This window comes from Mercenaria mercenaria, chromosome 6 (assembly GCF_021730395.1).
Source record: "Mercenaria mercenaria strain notata chromosome 6, MADL_Memer_1, whole genome shotgun sequence".
Classification (NCBI taxonomy): domain Eukaryota; kingdom Metazoa; phylum Mollusca; class Bivalvia; order Venerida; family Veneridae; genus Mercenaria; species Mercenaria mercenaria.
Window position 1 is genome coordinate 32,163,254 of NC_069366.1, and position 15,106 is coordinate 32,178,359.

Here is a 15,106-nt window from a genome sequence, read left to right on the forward strand (position 1 = left end):
ACAGGCTATCTCTTGATGCCGAAGATAAAAAGAAGTCAAGGACTTATGTTGATAAAATACTTGGAAAAATTATTGTTCACGTCAGAGAACAGGAACATGGTAAAATATATGGACATCAAATCGTTAAGGCTGGAAGTTTTCCTATCAACGCAAAAATTGGTAAAGCGGACGAATTCGACACCAATATACTTCTAAACCTGGAGCCAAAATGTGTTTACCGCAGTGGACAAGTCCAGTATAAGTTCATAGAAGTCAGCAATCTGGCAAGTGTATTTAAAGATGAAAAATTGTAATTCAAAAATAATTAAGCTTGAAGGAAGCTCATAAGAAAACTGAACATAAAGATTAGTTTTTTTGTCTGTTGCTTTCATATGTTTATTCATATTCCGTTATTGACCAGTGTCTAGCTAGCTAATTAAGTTTATCATGAAAAGCAGGAAGCAAAAAAGTACATTTATGATGGAGAACGGATATTACAAAATGTGAACTTTACGTAATCTTAGGTTCCTTCGACCAAGTCTTAATTATGTCTCCCACCACACAGTGGTGTGGGAGATATATTGATTTACTCCAGTCTGTGTGTGTATGTGTCTGTCACAAAGCTTGTCCGCACTCTAAGTTGAACATTTCTCATCCTATCTTCACCAAACTTGAACAAAATGTATTTGACCGTAAGACCTCGGCCAAGTTCCATAACTAGCCAAATCGTTAAAACTTGTTTTTGATAAAGCACTGAAAGTCTGATAAGGGAGATATGCGCTTTTCTCAAAAGCATCTCTAGTTCCTTTCTCATTCAATATCATGAAAGTGTTTAGGAAATGAAGAAGGAAATGTTCATTGTATGGCCAAAAACTATTTTTTGTGTTCTATTTTCTTTTTGCATAATTTCAAGAAGCATTATGATCATACCGATCGACAACAACAGGTGTTGAGTCGATTTTTCACATGTATGCTGCAAGTAATATTTGAAAATCATTATTTTACAATCCTTATTATCACTATCTTAGTTCTTTATAATGTTGTCTTGAACAATCTGTTTTTAAATACACGTTTCAGTGTAGACATATAATTAACAAATAATCAAGGCCTTCGCGTTGTTTATCGTCTAATTTTCAGAGTTCAGATGCGTAGGAATTCAGTTAAATACTGAAGCATCTGAACGATGAACCGTGGTAAATTAGATGATAAATCACAAGAAGCCCTTGATTGTTTTCATTCTGACATGCACGTTGATATATTTCGATAGATATTATGCTGGAATTCATTTACGCAAGGAGTAATGTATCGGACGTCAGACGGCCACAAGACGTCATAATTGACGCCATAATGCTCTCTTATCAGTCCGCGCGTCAACCGTTGTGTATCGCAGGATATACAGCGTTTGATTTTCTTCTTTGTTTAACTGGAAATCAATTCGAGCCATGTTAGAGTGATTAAATATATATCAGATGTTGAGCATTATCATCTTAACAATTGGCTTGTTGAAAACAATTTCTTTATTTTTCCTTTGTTACAGAGTGCACATCAGCAGAATTTGTACACTGATCGCAAGCTCGTTCAGACAGATGTTGGTTCAAGTATACCTACAGGATATGCTGTTGTGGACGTACAAAAGAGCGAGACACCGCCAGAATTTATACACATGGCTGACACATCGTCAACACTAAGGTGGAACTATTATTCAGTACCCATTCTTTTGGCAGGGGGACCATCTAGTGCCTTCCAAAGTGGGGATGCAGTAAGTAAAAATTGGTCTTTCTTACATTTTGGAGATTTATTATCAACAAATGTAAAAAGTACTTTAAAATAGCCGTCTTATTTCAACCGTAACTAATCTGTTTTTGAAAAGGTCATATCTTGTCTTCCTAATACGTTGAATGCAATCGTATTTCATATCTGTTCTTTTGTCAAATTAGAAATATATTGAACACCATCTATTAAAGTAAAAATTCTCGATTGTTCATACTCGGATATCGAGTGAACTTATGCGTGTGATAAAGGACTTTAAAGACCCACCACGACCTAGTGACCTACTTTTTTCGCACACAAAAACTTCATGAAAATCATTCTTATAATACCAGTAATATACAACTTTTCAGGTGTACAGTTTAGTACCTGAATAAATGTTTTTTTCACAACTTCATCTGCAAACTTGTTCAGTCTCTTTTCAGTATAGTTTTAAGAATATAGATAAATAACTGTCTTACATTGTAGAAACAAAATGTGATTGAAATTTAACTAAATACACTGATTTATGTACATATTACTACATTAAATTCAATAAATTTTTAAGACATTAAACACATTGTCTTGGCCTAATATATCTCACTGTCAATTTGAAATTAAATTCTTGCATATCTCATATTTTTCATGCAAAGCATGTATAATTATAGTGCATTTTATTTGACCTGATGGGGCGTGATTTCACGACGGTCCACTATATTTTTGTGCGGGGCATGTAGTACATGTAACCAATGTAGCGTTGAATTTTAGTCGTTGATTACCGAAGATTACGGAATGAAACAATTATATTGCTCTACCTATTTTGCTCGTTTTTTGAGATTATCATTATTTGCATAAGTCAGAGATTAACTCCGCCCCGCCAGGTCAAATAAAACGGACTATACCATCATGGAAACACAAAAGAATACAGTTATTTTGTGGTGCTTCTTTAACGTTTAGCATTACGTTTTGAGAAACAAACACCAAACAAAATAAAGAGTTGTTTCACATGAAAATTCAACAGCATGTAAAACATGTATACTACTCTACGAAACAAGTTTCAGTATACTTATAAAAACTTTGAATTTCGGAAAAGGACTGCCCAAAGGGGCCCACTTCCGGACAGCCAAACGCCTTTAAAAACTCACCATTTTCAAAGAACTGTTACATATGTTCGTTTTGATGCATGCGCAATAGCGTGCGCGTGGTGAAATTTCACATAACAAGGTGGATCACAGTTTTCAGCAATTGTTTATTTTTAGGACATTTTCCGAATATTTTAAGTATCCGTCTTACGGGACAGTTCGTCAGAACATGTAATGGTCAGGTAAAATATTAGTAAAGATTGTGTTCGTTTATCAAATATTTCTGTGTCTTGATAAAACCTTGATAATGAATACCAGCGGTTGGAACCGGTTCCAAAAATCTTAATCGATTTATCGTAATAGATGCGAAACTGACCTATGATAGAATAATAATTCACAGATATTTTTTTTGAAACATTAAAAATATTTTCTTGTTATTTCATTTATTCTCTGACATATAAGATCTTTAAAACAATATTGAAGGAAGTAATTACATGCTGTACTCAAAATCGTCTATCCAACACAATGTAATCTCCTGACGAAGAACCTATATGTCTAATTATAATTAATTGTATAAAATATATGTAATGTTTTGTGTTTATGTCAATGTATTTTGTTAATGATAACTTTGTCAACGAACGTTCGGGTGTAAGACCATTGCACATTGAAATTCCATCTTTTATTTACTACTGGTATTCCCTATTTCAATGGTTTTATAGGCTATCGAAAAACTGTCCAATTAAATCGGAAGTTTTCATTCTTTTTATCGTGCCTGTCCGTGACGAAATACTGCCCAGAAGGGCGCCTGGTATCTTTCTCTACCATCAATTTGATCAAAGCTGGGTAATCAGTATGACCTATTAATTGTTTCGGTGTGGCGGTAACCCAATTAATAAATATTTGAAAGAAATCGTCGACGAAAATAAGTTCTTCAACGCCAACTCGTCTAGACCGCTTTCGTGATTTATTCGCCGGCGAAGTCATTAACTGGCTCACCAATAACGAGTAGGATGCAACAAGGTACTATGCTCATCAGTATTTAATTTAGAAATCTTTTTTTTTTACTGCAGCATACAGAGGTTATCAATAAAAGCACACAGTCTGGATGTATTCACATCATTCCAAGGGATGTCAAACAGGACCTGCATCAGAAAATTAAGAGGGCCAAGAATGGATTGGGTTTAGATGGTGATTATTTAAACATAATTATATTAACCTTCAAACTGTATTTATGAGCTTTTAATAATTGTGAATGTAAACAAGTTTTTTTCTTACTGCTTTAATTGCTAACTTTATTAACCGTTTAATTAGGTACTGCATTCGATGAAAACGTTTAACAAAACAAAATAATACTCTAATATGATCAGTTTCACGTTTGAGCATTTTAAGGATACCTATGAATGTTTATTCTGTGTAAACGGCTTTGAGTATAAAGTATTGCAAACATTTCTTAGCAGATATTAAAACTATATTTTGGAAAAGACGCTTTATCTAGGTATTAGGCGCTTTTGAAATGATGAGAAAATCTATGTACTTTCATGGGTTGTTAAAATAACTTTTCGCCCGAAGTATGAACAGGAGCTTTAAAAAGAAGAATTTTACAATTTTGCTATTTGTTCTGTATTTACAAAATATAAACCTTGTCAATCGCTTTGAATATCTGATATAATTCATAACAGCTGCAATGTTTCAATGACAACTGTTTCAACGGGGATGGCTGTCTCAGAAAAATACCGTTCCTGGCACAATAAATATATATTCCAATACAAAAGATATTACAAAATAACGAAATGCACGAAGGTCTTTAAAAGCATATTTGTACTTCTTTAGTTTATATATATATATGCTAAGAACTGCACCATACGTTGACATCAGCCATTTTCTGTGAGCATATAGTTATTTTGTTTTCAGATGTAAGCATTAGCAACACATCACAAGGGCCAGCGTTGACGCTTACGATTTCTCCAAAGACGCAAGATATTCGACATAATATTAGTGTAGATATTACAGCCTCGCTAAAATGTGCATCAAAGCTGAAGCTTGAAGATTTCGGATGGCCTAGACTACAAACGAAAAAAGCTTTCGATAAAGAAGTTATCGATGCTGCCATTGAAAGCGGCATTCATCTTGTGCCGAAGAAGGACTTGTTTTGGTCCATCTCTTTTTCTCGAGCTGAGAGGGCACTACTGTCAAGCATCGACAGAGGGTTTGGATGCAGAAAGCGTGTGCTCAAGCTGCTGAAGAAGTTTGTAGAGAAATGCAAATCTGGTTCAACAAGCAAACTGCCTGGAATTAGTTCACACATTCTGAAGGTAAATACATTTGTATATTTAACGTGACAGATTGAACAGCTAATGTCGTAATACGCTAGTATAAAAATTTCATTCTAACATGACTCGGTTTGATTTCCAGTTGACAAAGGAAGAAATCAAGCTTTGTACATTCTGCGATAAACAACGGTTGACGCGCGGACCGGTAAGATAGCATTATGACATCAATTATGACGTCAAATTGCCGCATGACATCCGATACATTACTCCTCGGATAAATGAAGTCCAGCAGAATATCTATTAAAATAGAAAATCTATGTCAATGAGCATGTCAGAATGAAAACAATCAATGCCTTCTTGTGATTTATCATCGAATTTACCACGGTTCATCGTTCAGATGCTTCAGTATTTAACCACTCGGGCTAACGCCCTCGTGGTTTAATTCCTACGCATCTCAACTATGAACCGTTGTAAATCAGACGATAAACCACTCGAAGGCCTTGATTATTTGTTAAACATACTTTGAAACATAAGATACATGGACATTTTATGTTTTTAAGTGAATAAAGCACTATTCTATATGACATTATCATTCTGACACTGGTTGTTTCTTAGAATACGTAGTTTTAGATATTTACTCTATACTCTAAGCAAATTAAGAACATAACTGAATGAAATACGACATCTCAACAGTAGCTCTTCTCTCAGTGTAAGTATAGATGCGTGAGGAAAAGAGACCTTTAAATGTGTATATTCACATCCAATGATCATTTTCTGTATATTTCATTCATTCATATGCATGCAGCTTTGGTAAGGCTGAGTTATTTCATGTCAAGCGCCCATTATTTCTTTGTAGATACAGTTGTTATATATATTATTTTTTATATTATTAACTTTAGTTACAGATGCTATATATTATTTTTTTTTATATTTTTAACTTTAGTTACAGAAACATTTATTAAATGAAATGTCTTAAACTATGTTATATGTGAAGGTAAATTCACATTCTCTTTTCCGAAAAAGTACATGAATAATGTATATACTGGAACATTTTGAGATAAAGCCATGTTGTTATTGTTGGCAGACCCAGATACTTTGGTCATGTGAATTGCACGCAGACGAAACATTTGACTACTGGAACTTCGAAAACAGAGATAACTGTCTGATCAAAACAATGGAGGAACTGGAGAACTCTTTGAGACGAAGGAATCTTCCGGAATATTTCAATGCTTCCCTAAATGTGCTTGAAAAGAAGGAACCTGCGGTACTTTGCGAACTGGCAAACTATTTGAATAGTGAGATGACGAAGTTGAAACTTATGATTTGAGATAACGATCTGAACAGTTTAAACTGACATAAACAATTGATTCAAGGAGCTGGTAATGATTTTTATGCCCCCACTTTGGGCGGGGGTGCATATAGATTTGCTCTTGTCCGTCCGTCCTTCCGTCCGTCCGTCTGTCCGTCCGTCCTTCCGAAAATGTTGTGTCGCGCGTAGCTCTGAAAGTATTTGACGTAGAGTCACAAAACTTTACAGGAATGTTGGTCAGCATGTGTAGTTGTGCACCTCGGGTTTCGCGTCCGGATTCATTCAGTCGTGTAGAAGTTATGGCCCCTGGCTTTGTAAAAATTGGTCATTTTAATGTTGTGTCGTGCCTAGCTCCAAAAGTATATGACCTAGAGTCACAAAACTTTACAGGCATGTTGGTCAGCATGTGTAGTTGTGCACCTGGGGTTTCGCGTCCGGATTCATCCAGACATGTAGAGTTATGGCCGCTGACTTAGTAAAAAATTGGTCATTTGTATGTTGTGTCGCGCATAGCTCCAAAAGTATTTGACCTAGAATCACCAAAGTTTACAGGAATGTTGGTCAGCATGTGTAGTTGTGCACCTGGGGTTTCGCGTCCGGATTCATTCAGTCATGTAGAAGTTATGGCCCCTGACTTTGTAAAAATTGGTCATTTTAATGTTGTGTCGTGCCTAGCTCCAAAAGTATATGACCTAGAGTCACAAAACTTTACAGGCATGTTGGTCAGCATGTGTAGTTGTGCACCTGGGGTTTCGCGTCCGGATTCATCCAGTCATGTAGGAGTTATGGCCCATGACTTTGTAAAAATTGGTCATTTTAATGTTGTGTCGCGCATAGCCCCAAAAGTATTTGACCTAGAATCTCCAAAGTTTACAGGAATGTTGGTCAGCATGTGTAGTTGTGCACCTGGGGTTTCGCATCCGGATTCATTCAGTATTGTAGGAGTTCTGGCCCCTGACTAATGTCATGTAGTGGGGGCATCTGTGTCCCATGGACACATTTCTAGTTATACTTTATTCACTTATGTGTTCAGTCATCTTTATGTAACTTTATATTTTTGTCATTTACTGTAAGCAGCGCGCATATTAAGATCTTTTTTATGCCCCCACACATTTATGGGGTGGGGGCATATAGCGTTGCAGCTGTCCGTACGTCCCGAAATCTTGTGTGTCCAACTCCTCTCTCACTATTAGCCTGATTTCCTTCAAACTTTCTAAGATGAACAAGCTTGATGTGCAAATGACCACAAAAGAAGGATTTTTTTCTGTGATTATTAACCGCAGTTATAGCCCTTTGATAGTTTTGCTATACAAAAGATAGAGAAAAGGCTTGTGTGTCCAACTCGTCAAACACTATTGAAAGGATATTCTTGACAGTTTCACAGATGAAGGACCTTCATGCGAAGATGACCATAAATAATGGACTTTTTTCTGTGGGTATTTTTTCTAGAATTCTTTCTTAATAAAAACTTTGCTATTTAGAGGATGGCGCAGTATGTGGGGACATCCGTGTCCTATTGACACATACGTAGTTTTTCTCATAATTTACGAATCTCTTCTCCTGTTTATGACTCGGCTATGTACCGGTTGCTTGCCAGTAAAAAATTAGTTGTTTATAGCTTTAGGTATGTATATGTCAGACAATTAGCTGATTATAGCATGTATACATGTACGTCAAACAATTGCTTGATTTATAGCTCAGGCATGTAAATGTCAAACGATTGCACGATATTAAATTTAGACATGTAAATTGCAAACAATTATTCTTGCAGAAAAACTACTTTTTTGCTGGATCCGCCCATGTATTAACGGGAGAAAAATCGTGTGCAAACAAGGCAACTCACGTGCTGTTAATACACGATTTTTAGCTCGACTGTTCGAAGAAAATGTAGAGCTATTGCACTCGCCCCGGCGCCGGCGTCGCCTTTGGTTAAAGTTAAAATTTTTGATAAAGTCAAATATCTCTGTTACTGTTAAAGCCTTTGACTTAAAACTCAAAATAGTTATTTACTATCAAAATCTACACCAGGAGTCACAATTCCCATAACTCTGGTTTGAATTTTGAAAGAATTATGCTCCTTTTTAACCTAGAATTTTTAGTTAAAGTTTTTGATAAAGTCAAATATCTCCTGTTACTATCACAGCTTTTGACTTGAAACTAAAAATACTTATTTACTATCAAAGTCTACACCAGGAGAATCAATCCTCATGAGTCATAACTCTGATTGAATTGTGACAGAATTATGCCCCTTTTTAACTTTTTTTGTTAAAATTTTTGATAAAGTCAAATATCTCTGTTACTATTTAATCTTTTGACTTGAAACTCATAATTATTTCCTATCAAAGTCTACACCAGGAGACACAATTTTCATAACTATAATTTGAATTTTAACAGGTTTTTGTCCCTTTTTAACTTGTAATTTTTTTTACTGGCAAAGCTCTAATTCAGAGTCAAGCACTGAGAAAAGTCGAGCGCGCTGTCTTACGGACAGCTCTTGTTATTTTTGAAATGCTTTGCCAGGGACGTATGTATGTATTTTTGCGCAGACTGATATTTGGCATCTATGTCTTGTCGGAATATTTTTACCTGATTTTTCGCAGAATTCATATAATAAACATTGAAAGCTAGTCACTACATTCATACTCATCCGTACTCTAAATGTGTTCGTACTCAAAATAATTCGATTGTAAAGTTATTATTCTAATAATTGTGTTCCTGTTTGTCAAAGTTTTAAGTAATATAGAAAATTATGGGTAATGTCATGTTTGTAATAACGGGAAATAAAAATAAGATGCTCAAAAACCTTCAAATCGTGCTTTTGGTAAAGTTGGTGATATGTGGGCCCCAGTTATGGATATTTAAAACATGTTTACTGTTTCCAAGATCAACAGAATGGTAAGAACAGAATGGTAAATAAAAAATGTACCGGAATCATTAGGTCATCACATATGAAAACAATAAATTCAGTCATCGTGTCGTGTTTTTTATGCAAGAATAGCGACAATACACGTTTGTTTTGTGTATTAATGTCTGCAGAAGTCCTTGGGATATGTTTGCGACCTCGACTTTCCAAGGGCTTCTGCAGGCGAGGTCACAAACATATCCCAAGGGCTTCTGCAGACGTTAATACACAAAAAACTTGTATTATCCCTACAGTTGATTATAGCTTTATGCAAGCAGTGAGTTCAACAGGAAGGCTGATATCGCGTTGTTTCCGGCGTCTGTCTGAAACTTTTAGCTTCTTTTTCACTGCTGTTCACATTTTCGAAGAATCTTTGCTTGAACCTCTTAAGTTTGTTTAAATAGATATAATATGGTCATTTGCCGAAACAAGTGGCTCATACGTTTTTTAGCTGACTATTCAAAGAATAGGTACAACTATTGGACTCACTCATGCGTCGGAGCCGGCGTCACGATTTGGTTAAGTTTTTGTATGTAAGCTGGTATTTCAGTAACCACTAATGGGAATGGACTGAAACTTCACACATGAATTCACTGTGATAAACTGGCTTATACTGCTGGTTCAATAACTGTATTTAGCTTTTTTGCCAAAGTATGCCCCTTTTTAACTTGGATTTTTTTACTGGCAAAGCTCTAATTCAGTCAAGCACTGAGAAGGCTTACGGACAACTCTTGTTATTTTTGAAATGCTTTGCCAGGGACGTATGTATGTATTTCTGCGCAGACTGATATTTGGCATCTACGTCTTGTCGGAATATTTTTACCTGATTTTTCGCAGAATTCATATAATACTACTGTTTGCAGATCAAATTGCCCTTTCGCCTTATCTTAAATCGATAGACTTGTACTTTACGTCACAAAAGCAGCGATGCTAAAGCTATTTTTTGAACTCGTCTATACAGGTTACTCCGCCTTTCCGATACGAGTAAAAAATATTGAATGAACTTGTTTGCATTGGCTGCATGACCGAGAAATGATGATTTAAATACTGTTCGAACGGGTGTTTAACCGGATTGTAATAGGTGTACTAGATCTAATCTTCATTTAAAATTTAAATGAATCTTGCCACAATGCACACTACATTTAGGTAACGTGGATGTGAAAAAGACACCCTTTTATACATTACAGGCCTTTTTTCTGCCTAAATTTCAGTAACTTTTGCTGCAGACTTTTCTTTTAAATAACGTATCTCGTGTTTAGTTTTCACAATAATATAAAACGTGACTGACTCGAGATGTTGGATTCGCTCATCATTGATTGAAGGGCATAAGTTCAATTCCCGGAACCGACCATGCCTCTTTAGTTGAAAAAAGTCGGCAATTTCTTACGGAATATGTGAGTCTTAGTCTAACTAATTTGACGCGATCCTAGGAAACAGTTACGAGTTATTTTCTCTACTCGAAAGAAATTGTCATCGCTAGATTTGGGTTTAGTTGCTGATTTGTTGCGAATATGAGATAAATTCAAATAAAACTTGCATGTATCAAAAGGTAGTCCAAATAATTGTACTCAAAGAGTTGAATATCGTTATTTTTTTTGACTGGTCGATATCCCCTTTAGGTAGACAACGTAAAATTTGGAAATGTAAAATCGGTCTACCCGAGGTCTCATTATTTAGACTAATCAAAAGGGGAGATTAAATTCATTCCTCATTAATTTATGTAAAAGTTATCATATTAACACGATTAACGTTACACGTAATGTGTAAGCAATAAAACCAATGACTTTAAATGACGATGTGCTGTTATTTATCCTCGATTATTTTGGTCCATTTGGAGTGACCGTCACAAATATAAAACAAACTAAACGTCGAATTATTTTGACTTAGTGAGTCTATAAATGGTTCATTCCATGAACGAAGACAAGGCTTATCAACTGCCTGTATGTAAATAACTGAATAGTGTTTAAACGACTTCAAATAAATAGTAGATAAATTCACATACAAGTAAACCCCACCAATAAAATAAAAATAAAATAAAACTAGACCTAAAATGGAGTTAGATTTGCAATAGTTAAGCTACAGAAGACTGCAAAAGTTTGAATATCAAATAAATCAGTGTTTATGGATCTACAAGTGTTACGTAGCATTGAAGGTTCAACGAGATACCTTTCTGTAAAACCTTGTATACCTTGCATGATTGGAAATTTTGTCGATAATAATTGTCATAACAAACAAAAAAGTGCTGTTTTCATTTGAACATAGTTGAACTATTCTGTATTCTACTTTTAAAACATATCCATTATCACCTTATTGCATTTTACAATGTATGGAAGTACGGCAATACTTCAAAGACAGAGTCAGAGCGCGCGCTTTGTGTGACGTCAAGATAAAGAAAAAAATTTCACGACAAGGTGAATGAATAATTAATTGTGGTTGAGGCGGGGTTAACCTGTCAGAATTACTCCAAAAATAGCTCAAGCTTCACAGTTTCTGTGACGTAAACGTGCAACTCTATCGATTTGAAAGCTAGTTACTACATTCGTACTCATCCGTACTCTAAATGTGTTCGTACTCAAAATAATTCGATTGTAAAGTTATTATTCTAATAATTGTGTTCCTGTTTGTCAAAGTTTTAAGTAATACGGAAAATTATGGGTAATGTCATGTTTGTAATAACGGGAAATAACAAGAGCTGTCCGTAAGGCAGCGCGCTCGACTTTTCTCAGTGCTTGACTCCGAATTAGAGCTTTGCCAGTAAAAAAAATATCCAAGTTAAAAAGGGACATAACTCTGTCAAAATTCAAATCAGAGTTATGGGAATTGTGTCTCCTGGTGTAGACTTTGATAGCAAATAACTATTTTGAGTTTCAAGTCAAAAGCTTTAATAGTAACAGAGATATTTGACTTTATCAAAAATTTTAACCAAAAATTCTAAGTTAAAAAGGGGCATAATTTTGTCAAAATGCAAATCAGAGTTATGGGAATTGTGTCTCTTGGTGTAGACTTTGATAGTAAATATCTGTTTTGAGTTTCAAGTCAAAAGCTTTAATAGTAACAGAGATAATTGACTTATCAAAAATTTTAACAAAAAATTCTAAGTTAAAAAGGGGCATAATTCTGTCAAAATTCAATCAGAGTTATGGGGATCGTTTGTCCTGGTGTAGACTTTGATGATAAATAAGTATCTAAGTTTCAAGTCAAAGGCTTTGATAGTAACAGAGAAATTTGACTTTATCAAAAACTTTAACCAAAAATTCTAAGTTAAAAAGGGGCATAATTCTGTCAAAATTCAAACCAGAGTTATGGGGATTGTTTCTCCTGGTGTAGACTTTGATAGTAAATAACTATTTTAAGTTTCAAGTCAATAGCTTTGATAGTAACAGAGATATTTGACTTTATCAAAAACTAACCAACGGCGACGCCGACGCCGGGGCGAGTGCAGTAGTTCTACATTTTCTTCGAAAAGTCGAGCTAAAAATAAGATGCTTAAAAACCTTAAATTCGTGCTTTTGGTAAAGTTGGTGATATGTGGGCCCCAGTTATGGATATTTAAAACATGTTTACTGTTTCCAAGAACAACAGAATGATAAGAACAGAATGGTAAATAAAAAATGTACCGGAATCATTAGGTCATCACATATGAAAACAATAAATTCAGTCATCGTGTCATGTTTTTTATGCAAGAATAGCGACAATATACGTCTGTTTTGTGTATTAATGTCTGCAGAAGTCCTTGGGATATGTTTGTGACCTCGACTTTCCAAGGGCTTCTGCAGGCGAGGTCACAAACATATACCAATGGCTTCTGCAGACGTTAATACACAAAAGACGTGTAATATCCCTACAGTTGATTATAGCTTTATGCAAGCAGTGAGTTCAACAGGAAGGCTGATATCGCCTTGTTTCCGGCGTCTGTCTGAAATTTTTAGCTTCTTTTTCACTGCTGTTCACATTTACGAAGAATCTTTGCATGAACCTCTTAAGTTTGTTTAAATAGATATAATATGGTCATTTGCCAAAACAAGTGGCTCATACGTTTTTTAGCTGACTATTCAAAGAAAAGGTACATCTATTGGACTCACCCAGTCGGCGTCACGATTTGGTTAAATTTTTGTATGTAAGCTGGTATTTCAGTAACCACTAATGGGAATGGACTGAAACTTCACACACGAATTCACTGTGTTAAACTGGCTTATACTGCAGGTTCAATAACTGTATTTAGCTTTTTTGCAAAAGTATGCCCCTTTTTCGACTTTGGTTAAAGTTTGATATGTAACCTGGTATCTCAATACCCACTAATGGGAATGGATTCAGACTTCACACACTTGTTGACTGTGATGATCTGACATGCAGAGCACAGGTTCCATAACTCTACTTTGCATTTTACAAACTTATGCCCCTTTTTCGACTTAGCAGTTTTTGGTTAAGTTTTTGTATGTAAGCTGATATCTCAGTACCCACTAATGGGAATGGATTGAAACTTCACACACTTGATCACTGTGATGATCTGACATGCAGTGCTCAGGTTCCATAACTCTTCTTTGCATTCTCACAAAATTATGCCCCTTTTTTGACTTAGCAGTTTTTGGGCCAGGTTTTATATGTAAGCTGGTATCTCAATACCCATTCACGGAAATGGATTGAAACTTCACACACATGGTCACTGTGACGATCTTACATGCTGAGCACTGGTTCCATAACTCTACTTCGCATTTTTACAAAAGTATGCCCATTTTTCGACTTAGCAATTTTTGGTTAAGTTTTTCTATGTAAGCTGGTATCTCAGTACGCACTTATGGAAATTGATTGAAACTTCACACAATTGTTCATTGACTTGCGCTGATATGCATTTTATAGGTTCCATAACCCTGTTTTGCAATTTTACAAAATTATGCCCCTTTTTCGACTTTAAAATTCATTCAACTGACAAGGCTGTTAAATAGTCGAGCGTTGCTGTCCTCCGACAGCTCATGTTTTAAAAGGGGGAATTTGTGAACGAATATATATGTGAAACTAGAGGTTGTTATTTGGAACTGCAGCATTGGTGAATCAAGCGTTCGGGCAATGTGGCAAATGTTTTGTGATCTTTGAAAAATTCTATTTCATCATAATTGGTGAACATGGATACGGAAGAATCACGAGAGCCGCATACAAAATCTTACATCAGGGGCCGTATTCATAAAGCATCTTAAGTATGTATAAGTATAAGAAATTGATTATTTATTTAAGTATTACTTAGGTAAGAAATTTATTTTAAAACATTAATTTCAGACAGATAAAACATGCACAATTATGTTTAAAGTGCTTTTATCTGAAAAACAACACTTTAATCGTACTCACGACGCCATTTTGTTTTCTGACTTAGTCATTTCTTACGTATCTTAAGTTTAAGCTGTTTTATGAATAGGACTTAAGTTTTTTACTTAGACTTAAGCTGAAATCACCACAAACTTAAGTAAAATCTTCAGCTTAAGTCAAAACTTATACTTAAGATGCTTTATGAATACGGCCCCTGGTTTTGTTTGTTGTTTTGTTATCGAAAGAAATGAAATCTTATAAATTTGCTGAAGTTAAAATAGAACTGAGTGAAGTTTTTATGTGCGCTATTTATAGAACTGTGTCAGATTATGCATATGAAATGAAAGTAGTTCGGTAACATAGAATACGAAAGGTACAATACGGAAATTTTTCTGCCTGTTCATATTTATTTGTGAAATACAAACCGGATCTTTGACAGCATTTATATAGTTATATAATAAAATGATATATTCAGTCTTCCGTCTGTGGTCAACGCTGTAGTCTTGTAAAGAGTTTGTAA

The 15,106-nt window shown here is 35.1% G+C and overlaps 1 protein-coding gene across 1 annotated transcript; it reads left to right on the forward strand.

Moving 5' to 3' along the window:
- The first annotated feature begins 818 nt into the window (after positions 1–818).
- On the forward strand, positions 819–15,063 carry LOC128558008 (protein mab-21-like 3). Its single transcript, XM_053546745.1, has 5 exons — positions 819–839; positions 1,517–1,738; positions 3,878–3,995; positions 4,719–5,119; positions 6,162–15,063. The coding sequence occupies exons 1-5, from the start codon at positions 819–821 to the stop codon at positions 6,402–6,404; spliced, it is 1,005 nt and encodes a 334-aa protein (XP_053402720.1). The 3' UTR covers positions 6,405–15,063.
- The last annotated feature ends 43 nt before the right edge of the window (positions 15,064–15,106 follow it).

Coding starts and splice junctions, on each gene's coding strand:
- LOC128558008 (XM_053546745.1), top strand. CDS start 819: ATGAAGAAGGAAATGTTCATT. Junction 840..1,516: donor TGAAGAAGGAAATGTTCATT/GTATGGCCAAAA, acceptor CCTTTGTTACAG/AGTGCACATCAGCAGAATTT. Junction 5,120..6,161: donor TTAGTTCACACATTCTGAAG/GTAAATACATTT, acceptor TATTGTTGGCAG/ACCCAGATACTTTGGTCATG.